This window comes from Cololabis saira, chromosome 6, assembly GCF_033807715.1.
Source record: "Cololabis saira isolate AMF1-May2022 chromosome 6, fColSai1.1, whole genome shotgun sequence".
Classification (NCBI taxonomy): domain Eukaryota; kingdom Metazoa; phylum Chordata; class Actinopteri; order Beloniformes; family Belonidae; genus Cololabis; species Cololabis saira.
This window is the reverse complement of record NC_084592.1, coordinates 18,558,157-18,579,407: the sequence shown is the minus strand read 5'-3', so window position 1 is coordinate 18,579,407 and position 21,251 is coordinate 18,558,157. Positions and strand designations below refer to the sequence as shown.

At 41.1% G+C, this 21,251-nt stretch overlaps 2 protein-coding genes across 5 annotated transcripts; both read left to right on the top strand.

Moving 5' to 3' along the window:
• Positions 1 to 1,270: 1,270 nt before the first annotated feature.
• On the top strand, positions 1,271 to 20,980 carry hoxd3a (homeobox D3a). Of its 4 annotated transcripts, none has more exons than XM_061723484.1 (4): positions 1,271 to 1,523; positions 16,047 to 16,106; positions 17,694 to 18,252; positions 18,952 to 20,980. In XM_061723484.1, exons 3-4 carry the CDS (start codon positions 17,802 to 17,804, stop codon positions 19,704 to 19,706), a joined length of 1,206 nt encoding a protein of 401 aa, XP_061579468.1. In that variant the 5' UTR covers positions 1,271 to 1,523; positions 16,047 to 16,106; positions 17,694 to 17,801; the 3' UTR covers positions 19,707 to 20,980. The 4 variants fall into 4 exon arrangements, with proteins under 4 accessions (XP_061579468.1, XP_061579470.1, XP_061579472.1 ...); XM_061723486.1 differs by lacking the exon at positions 1,271 to 1,523 and adding an exon at positions 4,521 to 4,558; XM_061723488.1 differs by lacking the exon at positions 1,271 to 1,523 and adding an exon at positions 11,983 to 12,301.
• hoxd4a (homeobox D4a) lies at positions 6,901 to 9,882 on the top strand. Its single transcript, XM_061723489.1, has 2 exons — positions 6,901 to 8,303; positions 8,720 to 9,882. Exons 1-2 carry the CDS (start codon positions 7,832 to 7,834, stop codon positions 9,016 to 9,018), a joined length of 771 nt encoding a protein of 256 aa, XP_061579473.1. The 5' UTR covers positions 6,901 to 7,831; the 3' UTR covers positions 9,019 to 9,882.
• Positions 20,981 to 21,251: the final 271 nt, after the last annotated feature.

Sequence of the window (21,251 nt, the reverse complement as noted above, 5' to 3'; positions counted from 1 at the left end):
GCTCATCAAGGGGACCCGAAGCAGAAGCTGGTGGTTTTCCCTTCACTTATCATCCAATGTGATCTCACTGTGTTATGATCCATACAGCACAGGCTGTGACGACTCTATTAACGTCGCTGACCTCAAATAGGAGGCGGTTGCCATGTGGAAGAAGAACTATGTCTTTGCACCGAGAGGATAGCGACGTTTATTCATTTCTTCCACCAGTGGCATGACCAACTAATGTCATAGTTGTGCAGCAAATACTGATACACATGCAGACTCGCACAAGCAGGAAACCAGACCATGGCTTGATCATAAATCGCAACAGGGCCGACGGGGGCAGCCACTAGATTAACAAGGATGAAATAAAGGAAACTTTTTTGCTGCATGGGCTGAATGGTCACATGCGAATATGTAGTTGGTAATATTCAGCTGCTTATATCAGTGTTAAAAGCGTGGCGAAAAACTTACACCATATTTCATTTCCCTATGTAGTTCCTTTGTTCACGAAAATAGGATGCGCAATATGCACGAGGGCCTCTATCCGTCGAAAATATCCAAAAAAATCTTAGCTTTATATAGGAGAAGCGACGTTTCTTCACACGTTCATTATTTTTGAGAACATTTCCCTAATTATTATTCTTATTTTCATTATTTCGAGTCAAAATGTGTCGAATCAAATGTAATTATGTTGGTTGCGTCATGCAAAAAACAAAAAAGTTTTAAAGGCCGCCGATTGCTTTTTTATTTTTCCCTATTCCAACTCAAAACATAATTAAAATGATTAAAGTCGTAAATACAACGTTACATTATGGGGATTTTCTTGTGTTCTGACTTTCTTATTAAAGTTTAAAAAAAATTAGCAGCAAAATTATATTTAACAGTTTTTTCCGAAGAATTAGAGGGAATTAGGCTTTTGTTTTGTTTTTCTTTGGCCATTCTGCAGGCCAACGTTTATTGTGTGAAACCACTTGGATTTACAACTCTTGTTGTTCAGAATATAACATTTGATGGCTGTGCAGGAGAAGCCAACAACAGTGGGGGAAGCTCTGCCTTAGAGGACTTGGAGGGGCTTCTGCTATTATGCGTAAAGATGGGGAGAATTGCTGCAGTCCAAATTCCTTTTTGTGAGAGGACAATTTACAACTTGGCCATAGAGCTTTTTTATGTGCCTCCATCGCCTGTCATTGGATGCCACTGGTCATGTGTGAGAGGCAAACGTCTTCATGGCCCTTTTCCTGATTTCCCAGGCGATTTTTTTCCCCCCACTGCATTCTGCGTCTATGGTGTCAAACCAATGCGCCACGGTCGGCTTTTCTTAAAAATCGCCGGTCATTCGTTTCATAAACGCCTCATCTGTTCGGCACATATTTGTGGCGCTGCGCACCGCGCATTTCTGGTTGGTTGACAAGAGGAGCGTTTCAACTTTATCCATTCCTTCATGCGCAGAGAAGCACTGGCTCTTCCTAGTTTTTTTTATATCAAAATGCACCGCATGGGTAAAGCTGGAAGAGTAAACATGGATTATCTCCCGGACATAGGTAAGATTTGTACCACCTGTCTGCGTGTGAGCGTGTATATGTGTGTAGAATGTTTGACAGCTTCCTGTTTCATTAGTCATGTAAATTAGCAGTGTGGCAATTTGGTGCTTTCACGTCTTAGGTGTGCTGAAATTAATTGTTTTTCATGTGGATGTTTTACTTATATAATGCTGTAACACAGTTATTAAATTATGCACAGGAATTTCCAACAACTAACACATTTTTTCAAGCTTATTCTGCACATAGCCCATAGCTCGAGTTTGAATTGACTGATATTTATCAACGAGACAGCTATTGCGATGATTTGGAAAAGAGTTTCGTATATGTTTTATGGAATATTCTCGATTCTGTTTTCAATTTGAAGATGGAGAAAACGTTTACCCTCCAGTTCGTCTGATTTTGGAAGTGTCTAAACTTGAATACTTTGGGCATTTCTTTACCAACATATCTGAGGAGGTTAATCTGATGAACTCTTTGTTTCTCACATGACTAGCAGCCTCACGAGAATCTACTTTTAAATGTGCTTTGTGTATGCTGCAGATAGGCACATAGCCTGGCAGGAGAAGTTCGGTTTTCTTAGTTGTTTTCAGCTGCGTTGAGATGGGAGGACCAACTGAACAAAGACAGTATTTCACTGGTGCCTGACAGGCAGCTGCGAAAGTATTTACAGCCTTTACTGCAATGCGGCAAAATAGGCCCTGCATGAAGGACAGGCGCGACTATGGGAGCCTGGGGAAATGAACGCAGCTTTTAGTCACTGATGTTCACTTTGACAATGCATGCAACTGTGGATTTACTGAATCTTATTATGCACAACATCTGACTACAGACTGCACCACATTTTATTAATGAATGGATGGACCCATTTCGCTTAAAATCTATCCTGAAATCCAGCCATCGATTAGACTTTACATTAAAAACGTGGCGAGATATTTTATTTTATTGTATTTTTCTCGTTTCAATATACGAGAAATGTAAGATACTGCAGCATTGTTTGTACTTTATTCTTTCTGTTAAGATAAATAAGCTGATTTATTCAAGGTCAGTTTGCAGCAGTTTATCATAACCACGCCCACTTTCACATTGCAGTCTCTTTAATACATTAAAGATTATTGGAAAAGTAATATATTTGTGTATATTTAAATATCTCTGAGATATCCTTGCAGGTTTTGAATTATATATATCAATCAACCAACATATATCGAAAGCCTCTAATCGAAGCTATTAATCTTCCATCTTCCACCATTGATCATATATACCACGAAGTCGACAATTTACACTTTCTCTTCTTTTCCTGGACATGCCCGTCATAAGAGATGAGCTGCAACTTGCTTGATTGACCTGTTTGTGCAGATGTATAGCATGACTGGTTACAGTGGAAAACCGAGTAGACCCTAGAAACGCCCAGCAGAAGGCGCTGTTGCCCAACACTCAGCTCATCAGCTGCTCAGTGGAGCTTCACAGGCAGCTTATTGACCGCCGTGATTGGCTGAGACTCGAGTCACGTGACCATGTTCTTGAGAGTGTATGTGCTTGAGCTTGTGTGTTTTTTCCTCCATCCTTGTGTTGTGTTCAAATACAACCAGCGTCATACACCCACTATACTACAGAATAAAGCGGCGTCTGTTAGCAGAGTATCCATAAAGATTATCTATCGCTGCGCCTGGTGCTGAGTGAGTGGGATGTGTGTGCTCTCAAGGGCTTTACAAGCACATAAGTGTATCACTTGGCCCGGCAAACACTTGTCCTTTATTGGTTTTTATGTAGGCCACACACTGTGAGTTGTGTTACAGAAATCCAATTCTGCAAAAAATACTGAACAAACAGCAACAACTTGTGTTATTGCAATAGTTGTGACATGGAAACGTGTGCACCCCATCTAACGCCATGATGCAGCTACTGATGCTGACAGTAAAGTCCCACAGAGCAGAAGATGACATTACCGAATTAAGAGACATAAATCTCCAAGGAGGTAATTGAATCTTGTATAACAACTTGTCAACAGCAGAAACCTCGATCAAGACGCAAATGCATCTCTCCGCCCTCCATCAGGGAAAACCCTTTATATATATATATATATATATATATATATATATATATATATATATATATATATATATATATATATATATATATATATATATATATATATATATATATATATATATATATATATATATATATATATATATATATATATATACATACATACATGTTGTTATTATTATTATTATTATTATTATTATTATTATTATTATCATTATTTTTCTATGACGTCCTACGCCCAAGAAGTCTTTTATCCGATTTGACACCCTCCTACTCAGGGCATTGACAGCCACCCAAACCCTGACAGCAGACGATCTCTCCATTTTGCTCAGTAAAGGAGAGGAGGAGCGAGCAGGCGCTGCGCTCCGGGATTGGCCCGGGAAAATGAATGACATCAGTCTTATTGTGGCAGATTCACCGGAGAGGGAAATCCGTTTTTTGAATGCAAATCCGTGATGATGCATGCTGACTGTTAAAGAGGAAGAGTTCCGAAAAAATGATACAATCAGGCCAAACAAATAATCAAACCCACACAGATTGCTGAACTGACAAAGTGAAAACGATCACACCCAAATTGCTTGGTTTAAATCTTGTTTTTAAGCATTCAAATTCAAGCAAATAAAGTATCCCCCCCACCCTCCTCCTGTGCACTTCAGTTCACACGCTGACGGCTGCAGCCACCCCGCTTCCTCATTCCTACGACTTTTCTTCAGTGAAGCATTAGTGTGATCGGCATTATTGAGTAAGTGCAACTTTGAGGATTATTTATGGACCTGCGCGCTGTTGTGACTGGCTGCGAGGGACCACGTGACGCCATTAAAGTTTGTTTTATGGTCTGGGACTTGACAAGCCAAAATAAAATTCTCATTGTGTATTAGTAAGGCCGTCCAGATGGGCAGGAATGTCGCTTCGGTTGAAAGGGAGCTGCTGCGGCCTCACTTTCCCCCCGCCAGTGGATGCGGTGGTCTCGGTGTGTCGCGGGCTCTGCGGTAAGCTGGCTTTTATCATAGCTCGCTATGGGCGTGTGATGTCACAGGCGTAATGCTCGACTCAACTGTTTCCTGCCTGTAAACGCGGCGGAGCTACAGTATGGGACAAACACATGTTGCTGTTAGGAAGTTGGGTGTATTGTTGGCGTTGTTGTTGTCTTTAAATCTTTTTTTATTCTGCTTAGCTTGACGTTTATGACTTTTCTCGTTTGCTCTGCAGTGGTCGAATCCTTCTTTTGTCATTTGATCTTGGTGTCTTTATGAAAATATGTTGTATGTTTGAGCTTAAATCTGTTTTTCTTATATGTTAGTTTGACTTTAAATGTTGTAATCAACAAACAGCATATAGCTGTTTCTCTTTCCTTATTTATAGGCCTGGTGCGTTTCTACTTCAGGCCTTTGTTTTGTTTTAATTCACCATGAATTGCTAGAAATATCATTTAAATGTTTAACCAAGATCGAAGCCTTGTACATTTCACACAGTCATTAAACAAAAAATCTGATTTAAAAAGGTTCTGTCTGCTATAAAACATTATAGGCCACTTGCTGACAGAAAAAAAACCTTTAAAATCAAATGAAAATAGTCTGAGACTGGACTATGTGGCCTTTGGTTTCAGGGTAGCTGTTCGGAAATGCTGACTTTATCGTTCTTTTGTTGTGAATCTCGCGGCTTTGACCCGTCTGAAGGGCTCGCAGGGTGAGGTGAAAGCCAGGTCAGGTCGTCTAAGCAATATTGAAACGTGAAGTGCAAGGATTTTTTTTTTTTTTTTTGGTCATATATGGGATTATCGGTTTTTTAAACTGCTGCAATGACGAACATTTTAGATTTTTGTTGAAACTTGTGAGGGAAATTTCAGATCAGGGATCGTGGCCTTCATGTGCCTTTGCTTTCACTGCACAGATTTAGCACTTTAGAATTACAATGACTTTTAACAGTATGCCAGGTTTCTATTCTCTGCCATTTTAAATCTTTAACTTCAAAAATGATTTCTAAGTGAAAACAATATAATGAAAAATGTCATTATTTTCGCACCCAACGGTGTAGAGCTGATAATCAATGAGTTTTCTGTCTGTTTCCAACATCTATTAGAAAATAACTCGTTTGCTCCAGACGTTTTTCTTATTGTTATTATTGTTTAGATTGTTTAAAATAATTCTTCGAAGTGTAATACAAGCACAATTGTTGGAAAAAAATGTAAAATGAACTTTTAGATTATAATCCCGTTCATTTGATATTGATTCAAAGAGTTTAACATCTAGAATTTTGTTAAATACCTTCAAGGCCATACAATGTTTTTCTTATTGTTACGTTTATTTGTCCCCATAGCCAGAAAAAAAGATGGATATATATTTGTCTCGACCTTATTTCGCACACAATATGCTCGTGTTAACCCTCTCCAGATTAATGAATTTGCTAGGGAAGTTTGCGTGCAGGCCTCGCTTTGGCCGCGTTGGTTATTGGCTGACGAGGATTTGGTAAACTTTTGCACCCCTTGAGCTGTCAGCAGCAACAAAAATAATGAAACTTTTTGATAGTTTGTGAATGATTTGGTGTGACCTCTGCGGCCCTTAGTCTCATCTTTCGGTCAGCGGTGATAAGCCTTCAGATGGAGCATCCAGCCGAGCATCAGCGCTTATCTCAGGACTTGAAAGCTTCGCTGACATATTTGACAACGGCTTAGTATTAAATCTAAGCTAACAGTTTACAAAAATTGAAAGTTTTTTATATATATATATATATATATATATATATATATATATATATATATATATATATATATATATATATATATATATATATTTCTTGACATATGCTTGGTGGAGTGAAGAAAAAGGGCCATCTACATAGAAATAGTGAGTTACTGTCATTTGCTTATATTGACAGTTAAACGTTGACAGAGGAAGCCAGTTCTCTTTCGTTCTTGAATCAGAAGGATTTATCTCATATAATCAACGTAAAAGTCATTAGAAACTTTTCGAAAAGATAAATAAAATAAATAAAAACATCTGATCAAAGACTGCCCATTTAGCGTGGCATTCAGATATGATTAGAGCCTTAAAGAATCCTTTACTCTGTGCAGAGCACATCTGTTTCTGATGCATGCCTCTATTTTTTTCTTACGCAACCCCGTTTCTTAGATGTCTTGAATCTATCCTGATCGTGAGTTTCTTTGTCTGCTTGGCTTGATTGACGTTCTGCATGAAGAGCCGCTCATGTGGCGGCTCTGACACTGTGGCTCAAAGTGTCGCTTCCCGTCGTCTATATATACCCTGTAGAACCGAATTTGTGTTGAAACCAGAGTCACAGATTCGATTCTAGGGGAGTATATGGTCGATGAAAAAACTTCGATTCATTGACTTATTTCCATCTTGAGCGAGGCACGTGAGGATAAAACGCTCCTTCAGCTGTTACAGTGACAGTTTTGCTTTATGAGCGATAATAAATCTGACAACAGCACGTTTCTCGGATGAACTTTGGTTTTGCTGAAACTTTATAGGCTTGTGATACAAAATGTTTCCACCCAAAGCAAATGTATCTTAGAAGGTGCTTTTTTTTCACCCCCTTTCTTTTATTTGCTCAGTGTGCCGGTCCAAATGGATTTGGTAAAAGAAGCCACAGCAGTTCCAGCTGTGGCTCCTTGCTCCTGTGGGTCGTTTCTGTCTCCACGTTATTGATTCCCAGAGGCTGCTGCTGCTTCTGCTGCTGGCCAATAGGCTCCTGAGACAGTTTTTTTTACCCCTTTTTTTTCAAAAGGACGTGAGCAGATGAAGGGATGAGATTCGTGTAACTTTTGGATGACCCCTTCTTGACAAAGACACTGTCCATCAATTGTCCTCAGTCATTATTCGCTGCTTTTATGCCAAGGGGCTTTTTGTATCTTTTGTTGGTTTCTCTGTTGAACACCAAGCCTTCAAGTTGGACCACAGAAACTTATATATCCTTAAATCACTCGGGATCAAACATGCACAAACGCTCACAATAATTTTTATGTTGTTTTGTATATGATTTTGGAACATTTATTGTTAATTTTAGAGTTTAAAGACTGTACAACCCCCTCCTCCCCGTCATTCCCCCCTCCCAGATCTTATTTTCCTAGTGCATTACTTAGTGTATTTGTTTTATCCAACAACGTCTAATCTCGGGAAGCTTAATTTAGGTTTAACGCATTTAGTTGTGTGTTTACTCGTGTTTGGACCAGCATCACCTCTATTGGCCGATCTGGTCACATGGTTCGCTAACTTTATTCAGTTGACACCAAGTAGGAGGGCTCTATGGAGGGAGGAAAAAAAGACAACTCGAGAAAAATTAGTATTTTCTACCTTCAGAAATTAATGGCCATGAGTTCGTATATGGTGAACTCTAAGTATGTGGATCCTAAATTTCCTCCCTGCGAGGAATACTCTCAAAATAACTATATACCTGATCAGGGCTCGGACTACTACAGTCCATCGCAGGACACAGACTTTCAGCATCCAGGGATCTACCCACGGTCAAACTACGCGGAGCAGCCGTTCAGCTGCAACACTGTGCCGGACTCCTCCGTGCAGCCACCCCGGGGTCATGTGCGAGACAGAGCCGCCCATCCGAGCCCTTTTACCGCACAGACCGAGCAGGCCCCCCCGGTCCCAGTGACCGGACCTCGGACTTGTGGACAGCAGCAAAACACAAAGAGCCAAAATGGGATACAAGCCAAGCAGCCTGCAGTAGTTTACCCCTGGATGAAGAAAGTTCATGTGACTACTGGTAAGATTTCCCCCTTTTTTCGTTTCGTTTATATATGGGCCATCTGAGCCTCGCAGTTAGGGAAGCATTCAGTGTAATATTTATAGGAGTCTTTGAGAGGCCTCGACAATTACACAAGTCATAAATTTTTATAGCTCGGGAAATAAGGCCGCCAGGTAAACGCCTAAAAGCTCCTGAAAGCAGATATTGAACTGCGGTAATGTTCTTTAATCTGCAAACAAATCTGCTTATATTTAGATAAAAGTCATTAATGATTTCCTGGAGTCGCTTCCGTGTCATATTCTTAAAGTGTCAGCGCATGGGCTTTACGCGAACTACTTTTCTAGTGTTGTTGTTTTTTTTATCCGCCATGCAAGCAGTTGGACACATTTGGTGACTTTGCTCATTTGTTTTTTTGTTTGTTTTCTTTCTCCTAGTGAACCCGGATTACACGGGACCGGAGCCCAAGCGCTCCAGAACAGCGTACACCCGCCAGCAGGTCCTGGAGCTGGAGAAGGAGTTTCATTTTAACAGGTATCTGACCAGGCGGCGGAGGATTGAGATTGCCCACACTCTCTGCCTGTCCGAGAGGCAAATCAAAATCTGGTTTCAGAACAGACGGATGAAATGGAAGAAAGACCACAAACTCCCCAACACCAAGGGCAGATCGGCGCCAGCCTCCAGCCATCTTCAGAGCATTCAGAAGGATAACCAGACTGATATCACGTCATTATAAAAGAGGAGGGTGTCACATCGTTCGAAAAATAAATGTACATAAAGACTGAGGTTGCATCTGACTTTTGCATGGACGGATGTCAATTTTTTTTAGCAATTATTGTTTAATTTAACACAAAAATTACCCCAGCAGCCAGACTCAAGAAGACTGAGTCGGAAAATCAGTCTTTATAAGTGAGAAGTGTGCAAGTTTGTGTTTTAATTTCTTCACAGAAACAGATTTGATCGAAAATGTTTCTTTCCACATTTTTTTTAAACGTCCAATAAGCAAAATTCGGCATCTTCGTGGATTTCGGTACACTTTTTAACATTTTCCAATATTTTTATTCAGAACAAAGGCCATTTGTTCCAATTACACGAATATTGTCACTTTTTGTTTTATTAAACGCACAATATAAGTACTTGAAGGAAGCAGTATTTGCAGAGCACGCCAAACACTCCCCAACCTTCTTTTGTAAGTTACGAAATATCTATTCTTTTGCGGCTTGTGTGTTTTAACTTATTTTGTACAAAAAAAAGGATTGACATTTTTTTAACCTAAATATTATTCCCACACGTAAGACATTCCTGCGCGCGAACTATTCCGAGTGCTCTTATAAATCTCTCCTGACATCTTTGTAAACAGTGTACATTTTCAGAGGCTCTCTCGTGTTATTTGAAACTCTCATATGAACGATCATTTGTTCCTGCATGGCTCAAATTGATACAGAATATTCCTCATCGGACATAATCAAAATCCTGAATTTTTAGGAGTATAATTGTTTATTTTTCTTGATACGATTTTTTTTACGTAATTATTTATTTGTCCAAAAAAACGTGTACATTTTCGTATTGCACACACTTTAATTAAAAATATTCGATAAACTTTTGTTATTCTGGATTATGTTTCAAACCTTGTGCATTATTAGCATGGTTGTATTCAAAGTTTTAGTCTTAGTTAAGATGGGCATCTTTCCGTTCACTCAGACCAGGCTGACCAAGGCGGGCTGTTCAAGACACTTCATTCTTCTTAAATACCGTCTTTGTCCTCGGACAACAACAACAATAACAACAAAAAGCCCAGAAGCTCTCTCAGATTGTGAGGAGGTTTCTTCCCTGACGATCCCGGGGTTGGGATGGCTGAAAAAAGGTATTTCAACCGAAGGTCGACAAAGCAGCAGTTGCAGGTTCATCCAGGGGACACATTTCAGCCGCAAGGACTGACCCCGACACCCCTGACCCGCTGAACAGGCAGCATTTTCTCTACCAGGCGCTGCTCGCTCTGGTTTGGAGGGCTTTTTCCCAACTGTTAGAAAAAGGCTAAAGCTCATTCACAGTAAGGCCCATTGAATTCCGCAGTTTTCCACGTGTTTTAGCTGTGCGTTGACCATTCTGGGCCCCGAGGAGGTTTCTTTTTCATGCATTTTTTTCCTCGTGTCAATATGCAATGTTTTATGTTTTTTTTATTTTTGTACATGCTTTTTACCTTGTACGCTGACATCAAGATGTGAGAAGTATATTGGGGGAAAAAAATAAAGATTTCTACTGATTATGCATTGAAATGTTTGCAAAAAAAAAGGTTTTTGTCTTGGATGTGTATTTTCTTCACTCGGGGAAGAGTCTCATTTTTAGGTAATTTATTTAATAAAACAGTGAGTACATGTAACTTTCTATATAAATGTTAGAAATTCAAATGCATCTTTATCTTTATTGATTTATTCGGCGTGCTTACCATGCGCCCTACAAAGGGTCACCTTTGGTGGATTATAGTGCGGTGTTGGTTACAAACGTGTGGAACCATGAAGCCTCCTCTCTGCAAAAACACTCGCAAATGGTTCAAACGCGCACAAAAATAACCAAATGAGCCCACAGCCCATTGTTCTGAAAATGTAAAAGTTAAAGAAAAAAAGAAAAAACATTAGTGTCCTCTTGCAGGGTAAGTGAAGACCATCAGTAGAAATGAAAAGGGGAGAGCTTTCATACTCAGCCGTGCACAAATGTTCGCTCATTATCCTGTTTCTGGTGCGCATTGCGTGCTCAAAAACATCTTTGCATAAACTATTCTGCAAAAAATCCAATGCGATTTGAAATCCACGTTTATTGCGAAATGGCTTATACATTTCCCTTATTGTTTAATTGATAGTAAGATGAAACTGAATGTGCTCATAATACTCAAAATAACGATAAAAACGTATTTCAGAAATGTTGAGCCCCCTCCAAATCAAGCTCTTTTGTTACTTCTTTAATAAGAATGATGGAATATGTGAAATCCTAAGATTCTCTATTCAACCTTTATTGAACATAACGTGAAATAAGCTACGGCTGATATTGTGCCTTCATGCTTATGGTGCTCTGACTTTATTGGCGATGGCCCAGTGCAACACTGACTTCGATTAGCCACACAACAGCATCAACTCTGATATAAACAAAGCCAACACAGACAGACATGTGGGGAGACACTGCAGTCACAGCTTTCATCCCCAAGTGACCGCTATGCCTGATCCTCGCTGGGCACATGCATGCATGCACATGCTCATAAATGTTTAACTTTGAGATATAAGTGTCTGTCATAGATTCAGAGGAAACGAGAAACAAAATGATGCTGCACATCCTCCATCTTGCCAAAAATGATCTGTACATAGATGCAGATGGGAGGATGGGGAGGGGGAGGGGGGGGAATTAAGTTACCTATAATATAGGATAGGCGTGTAACTTAAGTAGTTGTTGCTATTGTGTGTGTAGCCTATTTGTTACTCCTTATTTCAGAGACGTTGGTATAAAACGGATTCAGTGAGCTCCTGTTATCAAAATATGTATTTTCACTGAAATAGAAGCATATTGGGTTCTCTGGTCAGAGGAGCGCACGATAGCGTGCAGCGTTCAGCCACACTGACCTACATGTCTGAACAGCAATAAATGAGAGCCAAAGGCACTGCCATTTTCAATGACACTGCACCCAGTGCAGGAATACGGCGTCGCTGCTCCCCATCCGGCCATATTTGATTTCCAGCTGTTTTCGCAGAAGCCTCTCCGAGCCAGACAACCCCCCTAAGATATATTAAAGTGCGCCGTCTGCATTCGGAGATATAATCCAGAGACTATACCACTCCGCTCTCTATTCTCGACCACGTGATTGTCTAAATAATTAATGCAGCACGTCCCCCTAGAAACGCGGCGTCGTCATTAATCGCAAGGACTCTATCAGACTTGAAAACTGAAGAGATCCCCCAAGAAAATAATATCCGATACTCGGCGCAAGTGTAGTCCCGCACAGTAGCAGCACATCTGAACCGATGGATGCTTGGGTAGGTAAATATTTCAGCATTTTTTCAAGTTGCCCGGGAAGGTAAATGACGATATCAAATGTCGTTATATTTGATAAATAGCTCCCTTTGATGTGTGCGCACTGGCACAATTACAAACCCTGTGGTTAGTCTCCGTTTGCATGATTTTATTATTATTATTATCTTTTCTCTATTATTATTATGAAATATATGAGCAATTGCATGTATTCGGCGCTTGCTCTTTTACGCATGTGTCTTGGAATGGATTGCCAGGAGTGATCGTAAAAACTTAATGGCACTGACATGTATTTATGGATGCTTGCTGTGAAGAACTGCTCTTTCAGATACGTACAGCTCAGTTTGGCCCCACCGCAGGGCCCATTCATTCACTTCCCGTCAAATTCGAATTTTCTTCATCATTATGCAAAGATGCCAAAACAAAAGACATGGAAAAGCTGAAAAATCACCGTCCAAAATATAAATGTAGATGCGCAGCAGTAGTAAATATATCTTGACTTACAAGATTAGTGTATGTTTATGTCTCTTTTTTTCTTCTTTTCGCTTCTGGCAGAAGTAGATTTCTATTGTTTTTATTGTCAGAGGGGGGTCTTTTGATTCGGATTTTTTAGAACTGCTGCAAGTTTTGGCAGGCTGACACTTGTGCCTCCTTGTAAATCATTCTAAGTAATTCCTGAAAGTGTGCGAGGCTGTTAGGGGGCCGGGCGAAAACTGTAAATCTTTCACTTTTATTACCCTCCGAACATATGCTGCGACGCTACCAGTCCTGCATCCCTTTCTTGTTTCCCACCAAAGATAACCCATCACTGAGCCAGCATGCTCTCTAGCTGCGGCTCACCATTTTCCTGCTTAAATCCAGTCTGGTCTTTCAGTGCATTTTCTTATTTATCTGGGTTTTAAACATTGTCATTATTTGAGGATACATGTTGGAAACATTTGCATGGGAAACCATTGGGTCTTTGTGTTGCAGCAGGGTGTGAAGACAGACACAACAAACGCAAAATGATAATGTGCTTTATTTGAATACAATTCAGGTCCAGCTGCAAGAGAAGCTCACGTCATTTACTCCATAAATCATTTCAAAATGCACACACTACATCAGTAATTTTCTTTATCTATCAGGACAGCAACAGAAATACGATGTAACTATATATCTTACCAACAAAAAAATGCGTGTATTCTGAGAAAGGCCCGCCTTGGTCTTAATATTGCGAAATTTCTTATCGTTTTTATCTCTGGAAAAATGAGGAGGAACGTTCAGACCATCAGGGCATACATTTCAGTGATAATTGTATGCATATGCTTTGCAAAAAAAGATGTTACATGCATGGTGCACTGAGAATGCACTTGTGTATTTGTAGCACTCCCTAAAACAGCCCATCTGCTTGCGTTTAAATACTGATGTTAGGGAGAATTGCAGGTCTCGATATTCACAAGGAGATTTTCAAAAAAGGAAAAAGGAAAGGAAAAGGGAAGTAGAAAGAAGCATTTTCCCAATCACAAATCTCAGACGAGGAAATAAACGCCACCCTTTATCAAAATGGACTGGTGAGGTAAGGGCTTGCCTGAAGAAGGGAAAAATCACGTGAACAAATATGCTTGTATCTAAAGGCAGTGCCTTTATTTGTCATCATAAACCTTCCGAAACACACACATACACACACAAAAAACCCCAATGTTAGCTGCAAATCTGCACAGGCCTATCCTGTATATTTCAGTGGGTGATTGATTGCCAGTGATTTTTTTTCTTCCTCTGGAATAAGGATACCTTGTTCGCTTTTTATTGGTAGTTGAATGCGAGTCCTTCCATTCTTTCGGGAATACTGTCTCCACCAGTATATGGAAATGTCTGAAAAACAGCAAGATCAGGTTTAGGACAGCACTGTCTACAGACAAAGGGTGAAGGATTTATTCGGGAGACTGCGTGGAAGGGAACTCAGACTGAGAGGAAACTGGTTTATGATGAATTGATTCACAGGTAAGCAATTGGATGGCAGAAAGCAACCTTTAACCACGGGTTAATATATAATGCAGGGAAAGATATTATGATTCATTCCATCCAAGGAGGCGATGCTCGTTAATGCCCCTTCTCGCAGGCATGCAGCACGGATATGGAGCACCACCGCTACCTTTTCAAAAGCAGATTCATATTTTTTCCCTTCAAATATTATCGACAGATTGAGCCCTGCACTTTTCAGTTGTTTTTTTCTATTTTTTTGCGTTTATGAAAACCGGCTCGGAGGAGGAAGAAGTAGGAGAGGAACTTTTTTTTTTTTGACTCTTGGATCGTAAATCACATTAATTTGTTGTCTTATCGTCACGCTGGCGTTTGCTGTGATTTATGTGGTTTCAACAATATGGCTTCGTTAACCTGCAATGTTATATTTTACATGGATTCATAATAGACGCTTTTAAGGATTGCCGGGCTGAATAGTGAACGACAACAAAGGCAAAACCTCACTTTTCTTCTTTCTATATGGATATTTTCATGGCTTTTTACATTTTCTTGCTTGATTATAAAGACACATTTGTACATTTTTTAATTCATTTTATTTTCATATCTGTTTTAATTTTGAAGAAAATATGCTGCTTTATAGTAAAGACAATAAATATTTGAATTTAAGATTGTTATTCCCCATTTTGGTCATGTTTAGATTCCTTGTTTTATATTTAATTATATTAATTAACTATATGGACAACGGCTCATTTTATATAGAGTTAAACGCTTGAAAACAAAGCAAACATTTAAATTATAAGAATTTTAGAGCAAAGAAAGAGAAACTTATTCCCTGAAGCTTTATAATAAAGAAAAATAAAATAAAAATGTTTTTATTTTTCAAAATGTGTGAGCACCATCAGAATAGCTGTCGGACGGGCTAACCCCGCATGAGACACGACGGCGTGAGATAATAACACTCCACTTCGAGTCCGGCCCATTGTGTGAAGCAAACTTACCGTAACAGCGCGTAGGCGAAAAACACAGTCGTGTGAAAAGGGAATCATGTCTGCTACTAGTAGCTGCTCAAAAGCAGCCACAGGCGCAGATCATTGACCAACCCAGATATTGCAAAATAAAATAAATAATAATTATGAAAAAAATCCCATTGTTGAAGGAGTTATACTCAAATACTGAGAGTTTGTCTTCACACCAAAAGTGAAAAGGATTGAGTGGGAATATCAGAGGCTGGAGCTCTGCTCTGTTGTTGTTACCGCCGGCCGTGCAGCTCGTCCTGCTTGTGCCAGCGCTAAAAGGCTTCTTTGGGTTTACTTCAGATTTTTATCTACTTCAAGCCAAACTGCTCGTTGTTCATTAAACTTTGGCTTAATGGTGAATGACCCAAAGGTCACCTAAAAAGCTTATGACTGCTAGATATTTGGCCTGGCTCTTTGTGTAAAAGTGCATATGTAAGGTCTTTTACCCTGAAGCAACTTGAGTCTTGAGGAAAAAAAAGAAAAAAAAAAAGAAAAAAAAGGACAATTCCCATTATTATAATAATATAATCTAATATATCCCAGCCATATGATTATAATTTATTAATTCACAATTCTCATAATAAGTTTTACTGTTCATAGTTATAAAAGGTGTAAAAAATGATTGTAAACGGGCGTGGTATGACTGTGCTCTTTTCATGCTTATTTCAGAATAAACTGCATCAAATTTAATCCCCAGCCATTCCGATGTGGGAAAAAAAAAACAAACAAACATCTTATCAAAGGACATTTCATTGAATGTTGTATTTTTTTCTAGGTCGAAATGGAAGCAGTGATGAATGCGTGAGGAAAATAAACGAGATCTGCGCAGATTTCGGTGAGTAACACTTCTTTAATAAAGCAAACGCACAACACAGCCTACTGCTAACAAGGCGAAAGGGTGATTTGTTATAAGGATGCATATTTACGCTCACAGTGATTCACAAGAGGATTAAATCACGAAGAGGACATGAGGAATGACCTTAACTTAGCCTGTGCGCGTAATTATTTAGGCAGGCCAGAGTCCAGCTTTAATACGTCCGATTTTTTTCCATTTTTTTTTTTCATTTTCAACACCTTCGTCCATATTAGGTCCAATAAGTGAAAAGGCACTTTTTTTTTGGTTCAGTGAAATGAAAAATCCATATTTCCAGTCTTTACTTTTAAGGACATCCCTGGAATTTACGCAAATAACACTGAAAGATGTTGACTTCGGAAGACAATCCAAGAGATGCGCAATTGCATTTAACCGCTGTCATTTGAATGATGAAATAAAAAAAAATAAAGAAAAAAAATAAAAACATTGCTTGGTTTTTCCCATCTCTCTGCATCTCTGTTTAGCTGCAGACCTGCACTCAGCCAGACTGAAGGCAGCCTTTATAAACCGAGCCTCTGCACGGGAGAAGCCGCCGAGTATGAAATTCTTTTCCTTGCCTTCCTCCTACGCTTAGTTTTACACTTCTGAGGGGCTGTGAGTCTCGAGGAGTGTTTTGCTTTTCAGTCCTCTCTCAGGCCGTTTACAACCATAACATTTGTGGTCATAAATTCTGCGGCGGTCCACACTGACAGGTGCAATTGTTATGCACAGAGCGGACTGCAACCTCTTGAAGCCACCAACGTACAGTGGCCCTGCATGGCTCTTTGATGTTTGTGTTTCAGCGTAGTTTAAATGTTCTCATGGGCTTCTCTTTCCCATTTATAACACAAATATCCACATATGTTCACCTTGGTATTTGGCCATTTTCTACAATTTATTTAAATCTGTTTGCAGATCAATGGAAGTGTATTTTCCTAACATGGGAACAGGAGAAAAGATGAACAAAAAAAAGAAAAATTGTAGTTAAACCTCAAATAAAATATTTAACTCCCACCCAAGAGCCCAAACTGCTTCTCCCTCTCGTGCACGCAACGTGAACGCGCACACATGGCCACCTCCTATGTATAACACCAACTAAAAGAGAGAAAAAAAGCAGTGGAGGAGCATCTATTTCAGTCTCCTGTGCGTAAACAGGCAATCCGAATTGGAGCGCACGGGAACAATGAGCGCACGGCGGCTTTGTGGGGCCTTGTGATTAGTGAAAGGGGTATTGTATGCATGTGTGTGACAAATGCTGATTCAGCGTATTCGTGAGAGACTCCCCGAAGCCTCCCAGACGCTCCTTTTAGCGCAGGTTAAACTTTAACTGCTTTGTGTCAGAAACGAGCAGTCAAATGAGCATGCTCCACTCCGAGGCTGGAGCATGAAGCATTGTTGCAGACAGTGCAGGGACTGGCGGGGATTTCTAATTTAATAGCTGCGGTAACCTATAGCAACCCAAGCTCGGCGCCGAGCAAGAGCAGTGTGCACTTCTACTCGAAGCTCATGCATTCGTGAGTAACACATGGAATTGTGCAGTTTTAATGAGTGATTTATTTCTTTTTATAGCTCACGGACTGGAGAAACGGTGGGAAACACCAATCACGTGAATAAAACGACACCATCCATGCCATTGGATAGAGTTGCCCTATAGCGCATTGGCTCTAAATCCACAAAATGCAGAAAGCAACATACTACGACAACTCTGCACTCTTTGGAGGCTACACGTACCCCAAACCAGACTCTTACAGCTACGGCCCCGCACACCAGTCCTACCCTGCCCCCAGCATCGAGAGTGACTACCAGGGCCCGGTGTGTCCCATCCAGACCTCCGCGGTCCGGCCTCCGGCCCTCAAAGATAATGACCTGAATGGAGACTGCATGCGCCAGAGCAGCAGTCAGAGTAGCAACAGCAGCAACCAAGCAAACGGCATCTCCGAGCAGCCGCCGCCCCCTCTGTCCGCATCCTCCCCCGGGCCCAACAACTCTGCATCCCAAAAGAAGAAGTCCCCATCCAGCAGCAGCGCATCCGGGGCTGCAACACCGGCCCTCACCAAGCAGATCTTCCCCTGGATGAAGGAAACCCGGCAGAACGCCAAGCAGAAGGGCAACAGCTGCGCGACTGCAGGTACGGGTCATTGTGGTGAACTGTGTGTGTGTGGGGGGGTATTTGTATTTGTATTTTATTTTTAAAGGAAAAGAACCAGGGACAGTACATATTATAACATTTTCATGAAAATATGCTAGATTATGGCCAGTGGCTAATTTGCATCTTAGTACCTGGGGCAGGTTGATGTAAGACAGGTTCCAGACACACATACATTACATACAGTCCAAGAAATGATGACACACAGCAGTAAAATACACTAATAAATACACAATAGAAGAAAATACAATAAAATACACTAAGATGTAAGATAAAACATAATAAAATACACTAAGATGTAATATGAGTGCAGACTTTATTCTCTAGAAGCCATATTCTTAAGTGTTTAATGAAGGAGGTGAGGGTGGGTATGTCTCTTATGACATACTGCGTTCCATGTATGAGATGCTCGGTATGAAAACGCTGAGTGCCCAAAAGCACTTTTTCTGAATGGGACAATAGCCTACAGTCCCATCTAGATCCTGCTCTGGTTAACCTGTTCATGTTTTTCCTTATAAATATATTTAATGGAGGTGGAGCCAGACCATGGATGATTTTGTATTGTCCCAGCTCAAAAGCTCAAGAGGGTGGGGGGTGTGTCTGGGCCTTGAGGTGCTTGCAGGTTATGAACATGGTTTCCATGTGGCTCATAAGATGATGCTTATTGTTCCTTTTCCACAGGCGGGGAGGTGAGTGATGAGAAAAGCCCACCGGGACCGGCCTCCAAACGGGTCAGAACTGCGTACACCAGCGCGCAGCTCGTGGAGCTGGAGAAGGAGTTCCACTTCAACCGCTACCTGTGTCGACCCCGGAGAGTGGAAATGGCCAATCTGTTGAATCTCACCGAGCGCCAAATCAAAATCTGGTTTCAAAACCGGAGGATGAAATACAAAAAGGACCAGAAGTCCAAGGGCCTGGCGCACTCCCCGCTGGGCCACTCCCCGGACCGCAGCCCGCCGCTGAGCGGCCCCAACCACGGTGCTTACTCCGGCCAGCTGCAGAGCGTCGGCGGCCTCGGCTACGACGCGCCGTCGCCGCCGTCGTTCGCCAGCAAACCCCAGCAGAACATGTACGGCCTGGCCGCGTACACGGCGCCGCTGGGCGGCTGCATCCCGCAGCAGAAGAGGTACCCGGGCCCCGAGTACGAACACCACGCCATGCAGAGCAACGGCGGCTTTGCCAACGCCAATTTGCAAGGCAGCCCCGTTTACGTGGGCGGGAATTTTGTCGACTCCATGCCGGCCTCGGGCCCCATGTTCAACCTGGGCCACCTCCCGCACCCCTCCTCCACCAGCGTGGACTACAGTTGCGCCGCTCAGATACCGGGGAATCACCACCACGGACCCTGTGATCCCCACCCCACCTACACGGACCTCTCCTCTCACCAAGCGTCTCAGGGAAGGATTCAGGAAGCGCCGAAACTGACGCATTTGTGAAGCCTGAATTATTGGTGACGCGTTAAATCGACGCAGGCCCCTACGCCGTAGGGTTACGGCGTAGCCTACGCCGTAGGGTACGCGGCGACGCGCACCGCTCTGCGTTGGTAAACGCGGAACCATAAATCAGCCTGAATTATGGCTCCGCGTTAAATCAACGCAGAGTCTACGCCGTAAGGTGCGCGTCGTCGCGGTACCCCATGCCGTAGGCGTCTGCGTCGATTTAACGCGGAACCATAAATCAGCCTTAATATGTGATCTTTTTTTTCTTGTGCGTGCGTGCGTGCGTGTGCGTGTATGTCTGTCTGTGCGTGTATGTCTGTGTGTATGTGTGTGTGTGTGTGTGTGTGTGTGCCAAAATTATGTTGCGCTCTTTTTCTATTACCTCACTTAGTCTAATACCTAAACTCCAAGCGAGTCCCGTGTATTATTATTACAGTATTATTGATATTACTATTAATGCTATTGTGTGATTATTTTTTAAATAATGCCGCTTTGTCCATTCCTCTTGAACATTGGGAGATGCGCAGAGGCACGCTATGCCTGGTTGTCAATAGTTCTTTGGTTTTGTTGGTTTGTTTGTTTATTTGTTTTATTCTCAAGTGCAATGCGCAATGTTTGATTGAATATGTCACGCCGTTACTTGAAGGTAAGTCTTGTAGATCATGAAAGTAGATGCTCATCCTTAGACTGAAGGATTCTGGGGGGGGGGGGGGAAATGTCCCCCTCTGTTTGTTAGGACCTCGTTCTCCTCAGCGTATTTATTTATTGCCTCATTATTATTATTATTATTATTATTTTTGCATAATCCTTCGCACTAGCATATATCCTATTTATTATTTAATTGCCTTTGTATTGCACATTATTTATCATTTGTGGAGTCAGTTGAAAGATTGGGCAGAAACAGTGCACTTGGAAGTGTTTTGGAAAACAGGGTTTGGAATATGCTACGACTCGTAGTGAACTGATTTTGGGGAATGACGAGCATCTTTCATTGTAAATCTGGTATAAATGGGGCTTTTATAGTGTATAAACATCACTATATGTCCATGGTTACTCTCGTGTCAAACCTTAAGCGAAACGTAGACTATCGAAGTATCAAATATTATACACACCAGCATGTCATTTTGTGTAGTCCATTGCTATTTTTTGATTTGTCTTCCATTGTTATTCCATTCAGCTGGATATCCATAAATTTATGAAACTCTAATGATATTGAAATGTTATATTTTATTGTGTTTAACATTTTTGTAAATAAAGTGCTTAAACTTGTATTTATATGGGCTTTTTTCTTGATTTTTGTAAAAAAAAAAACAAAAAAAAAAACAACAACGCAGCAGGAAGGACTCTTATCATATTTGACCCTCCTGTTGTAAAAGTGCAACGTATTGCGTTCAGAGGTTACATTCAGGAGGGAAATCGTTGCCTCTGCTCATCCTGAAGCTTCTCATTATTTTGAATTCCTCATTCAGCTGCTGCTGCTACTGAAACTGTCAGTCCCAAGGAGGCTTATTGACTCGCAGCTCTACTGTACAGTCCAAACAG

Excerpts from the sequence above, each read along its gene's own strand:
- hoxd3a (XM_061723484.1), top strand. The coding sequence starts at position 17,802 with ATGCAGAAAGCAACATACTACGACAACTCTGCACTCTTTGGAGGCTAC. Across the intron at positions 18,253-18,951 it reads CAACAGCTGCGCGACTGCAG|GCGGGGAGGTGAGTGATGAG; the intron begins GTACGGGTCATT and ends CCTTTTCCACAG.
- hoxd4a (XM_061723489.1), top strand. The coding sequence starts at position 7,832 with ATGGAGGGAGGAAAAAAAGACAACTCGAGAAAAATTAGTATTTTCTAC. Across the intron at positions 8,304-8,719 it reads GAAAGTTCATGTGACTACTG|TGAACCCGGATTACACGGGA; the intron begins GTAAGATTTCCC and ends TCTTTCTCCTAG.